Source organism: Trametes versicolor, assembly GCF_000271585.1.
Source record: "Trametes versicolor FP-101664 SS1 unplaced genomic scaffold TRAVEscaffold_14, whole genome shotgun sequence".
In the NCBI taxonomy this organism is placed as follows: Eukaryota; Fungi; Basidiomycota; class Agaricomycetes; order Polyporales; family Polyporaceae; genus Trametes; species Trametes versicolor.
The window spans coordinates 340234-343862 of NW_007360334.1; the positions used below are offsets into that span (position 1 = coordinate 340234).

At 55.7% G+C, this 3629-nt stretch overlaps 1 protein-coding gene across 1 annotated transcript; it reads right to left on the reverse strand.

The window, feature by feature from the left end:
• Positions 1–1605: 1605 nt before the first annotated feature.
• On the reverse strand, positions 1606–2788 carry TRAVEDRAFT_53671 (uncharacterized protein; the record flags this gene model as incomplete). The annotated part of the gene is made up of 4 exons (XM_008046600.1): positions 1606–1938; positions 1992–2453; positions 2507–2544; positions 2749–2788. The coding sequence occupies 4 exons, from the start codon at positions 2786–2788 to the stop codon at positions 1606–1608; spliced, it is 873 nt and encodes a 290-aa protein (XP_008044791.1).
• Positions 2789–3629: the final 841 nt, after the last annotated feature.

Consider the following 3629-nt stretch of genomic DNA (forward strand, 5'->3'; position numbering starts at 1 on the left):
CCCTAACCCTAACCCTAACCCTAACCCTAACCCTAACCCTAACCCTAACCCTAACCCTAACCCTAACCCTAACCCTAACCCTAACCCTAACCCTAACCCTAACCCTAACCCTAACCCTAAGACAGCAAGCGACAGCAATGCAAGAGAGCGAGCAAAAACAAAGACAACACTACACAGGATTATATTATGCGGGTGCAGAGGGAGCACCGATAGTATACCCACCCGCCTAGTTGGACCACGGGGAGGAGGTGATTCTTCGCCTTCATCCAGCCCAAGATGTTTTGCGGAGGAGTACGGTTGTGAACGCTCTCTGCGCGGACATCACGGATGAGGAGCTCCAAGGATTGGGGCGGAAAGTCGGGGTGAGGGCGTCGAACAATGGGAGCCCACTGCAGAGCGATCCACATCAGCCGGAGATCTGGGGTCTCAACGAGGTTGAAGGATGGGATAGGTAGGCCCCATGAGTGGGAAACCATGCTCATGCAGGACTCATGCAACCAGGTTTGGCAAGACGCGCACCACCTGGTTGTCTGGACGTCTGGGGAGTACATCTCCCGTCCATGCAGGCAGGATTTTCCGCAGATGAGGGTGATTAACTACGAAGGGACTCGGTCAGTTGGAGACGGCGACGGACTACTGACGAGCTCACATTGCGGCAGGCGTAGCGCAATGAATTGTCAGACATCACCAAGTGGAACGCAATGGAGGAACGGAGTATGTAGCCGGGCAGCAAGACGTAAGGCAGGGAAATGGTCTGACAGTTGAAGACCGTAACATTAGTGGGGACGTGCCGGACGTTGTCGAGCGTGAACCGCATTTTGAACCCGATGTTGACGAGCTCTTTGGGGCCTATCGTGCGGGCGATCACAGCAGAGAGCCCCTTGTGGATTGGAAGAGAGCGGAATTGCGTGCTGTCAACGACCCTCTGCCCCAACAAGTAAATCTGAGCAGCGAGTGAGCTAGCAGCAACACAACAAAGTTAAGAGATGTGAATCACTCACTGACGACTTTCCGGGACCGCGGACCGATCGTATGTCGGTGACGAGGCAAACAAACTTGTTCTGTGTCGTTGGGGTCGAGCGCTGTTCAGCCTCGGCGGACGACCGCTCGGCCTCAACAGATGACTGCTGAGAATTGGTGGATGACCGTGCAGCCTGGGTGGACACCGCTACACTGATAAATTCAAAAGGTGAGTTAGCGTATGGCGAGCAAACGCAGCAAAAGTCGTACATAGAGCCACGTTTGATATCGTACCGCTGCAGCGTGCCGGACTTGTACCCTAGAAGATGAACGACATGTGAGCCGAAGTACTACCGGAAGTCAAATCGACCACGGTACGTACATGTCACAGTATATAAAGGCTGTCCAGCGTGCCACGCGAAGTCGAACGCAGAGTCCGCGCTCGACTGCTGTACAGCGGACATGATGGTAGGAGCGAGAGCCTAGCAAAGCGCTGGCACACAACGCGGCGCGGGAAGTCAGCTGGCACGCGGGCAGTAAGTCGCGTGCATCATTGCCACGTCACATATGGTAGATGTCTTGCCTATGTCTGAGAATGCATACCTGCATCGTGTACAGGACGGTAGTGGCATATCAGATAGACATCTAATACATGGTCTCAAGGAGCGGCCCCCACAACCCACCAAGACCAGCCTCAGTAAGGGCGTTCACCTCGTCCTGCACCTCCCATCGCTCAAAGGTATACTCCCTCTTGCAGTAATGATACTCCCGGTGGATTATCCAACGTCCCCAGGATATGCAAGCAAGGGAACGGGGTCCTTCCTTGTCGGCGGTGCGGATGAGCTGTTGTAAATTCTTTATCCACTTTCGTATGACGCCTTCCGGAAGTTCGCCCGGCGAGTCAAAGATGTGGACAACACTCAGCCTGGGGAGCAGCCGACGGGATCCAAACGCGAGGATGGTGTCGGTAACGTCGGTCTGTTACACAGTCAGCGGGCGACACGATAGGCAGGGGGTAGAAGTGCCCTCACAATGTTGAGACAGTATCCGTCGACACGCAGGAAGAGCGTGGTAACATCGTCCAGCATGGGGAAACCCGACGTCTTAGACTTGATGTGGTGAATTAGGTGGTGATACAGCCCCGCGCGAGCAAGGAGACCAGGCGGGGGCCGGTAGCGGAGGGCGAGCGTGGTTAGAGAGGTCGAGCGTTCCAAGACGTCCTCCAGCGGTCCAAGATCCAAACGACCGTGGAAGAGCAATGCGGCGCAGCTCAGCCCTTTGAGACGGAACAGGATATCGGCGTGCGGCACAATGAGGTTGACGTTCCGGAGGTCAAAGCCGATGCAGCGAACAGATGAGTCCGGGAGAGAGACCTCTCGGCGAAGGCGTGCAACGCAGTCGTCGAGGTCGCAGGCATTTGAGGTGTTCCAGTAGTACGTGAGCGGAGCAGGAGTCGTCTCCGCGTCTTCATCGCGAGCGGACATCGCAGTAACCTGGTAAAGAGCCGTCAGCGGGTAGACATTGTGTAGATCATCTCACAGCGCACCTGGGACATGCGTGCTATGTTGTGGGAGCAGGACAGAACTGGGAGAGGTAGGGCACGTCAGCAAAGTGCACACTGTCAGCGCGTAATGGCAGATGCGGCCCGGCAGGTTCCCGAGCCTCGCGGAGCGTCTCTCTGTACACAGAAGGTGCACTGGATATGTTATGAATCGTCCGCCAAAGCCAGTGTGGTCTCTGGCGGAGTTCGACGTCCGCCAAAGCCGACATCGTCTTTGGCGGACTTACAGGTCCAGTCGGCGGCGGAGATATCCTGAGCGTACTCCATCTTAGGTCCGCTGCTGAGTGAACCGAACACCCGGCACCCACACAGCGTCCAAGGCGGAGCTGAAACCTGCCTTGAAAGCTGCGACTTTACGAGTCAGCGTGTCCAAAGTAAATCACCGCACGCTAAGTTACACAGATGTGACAGAGCACAGGGCTACGGAAGAAAGGCTTGAGCCTGTTATATAACTTGGACAGTGTCGTTCGACGGCGGGGGACAGTACCAGATAAAAGTAGACATCACGATCCCAGGGCGTGAGCATCAAAAGAGGCGCGTATACGAGGCGGCCGAGGTGGAAGATTAAGGATCATATGGAAGACGTATCAAAGAGAGATCGATTGATTCAACAGGGGGTGAAGTGCACATGCGGGGTTTTCAGCTTAGTAAGGATGATCGGACAAACACGGTGCCTGAAGAGAGCGAGACGAGACGGTAGTATTGTACACATATGGGTTTTGGAGAACTCGCCGACACTCGGAGCCGCATAAGAGCTGATTGAGATGAGTGCATTATACGCAGCTACATTCCGAAACATAGTCAGCGTCGAGACGCAGAACGCAGAGACGGGTAGGAAGGGGCGTACTGCTGGGCGCTCCTCTAGATGCGTTCGGCGCACACAGGGCACTCGCGGTAATCCCTGTAAAGCTGACCGACCCAGTACGCCGTGGTGGGGTCAGGCGCAGGATCCCCCCCTAAGACGCTGCGGATGAAAACGGCGGTATCCTGGGGCGCGCGACCATGGGTGTCGAAGTATTTCCGTGCCCGTTCGAGAAGACGTTCAAACGAAAGGATGTTTGAACATCCGGTGCGCTGGTCGACTTGCGGCACCCGTGCGATAGAAGCG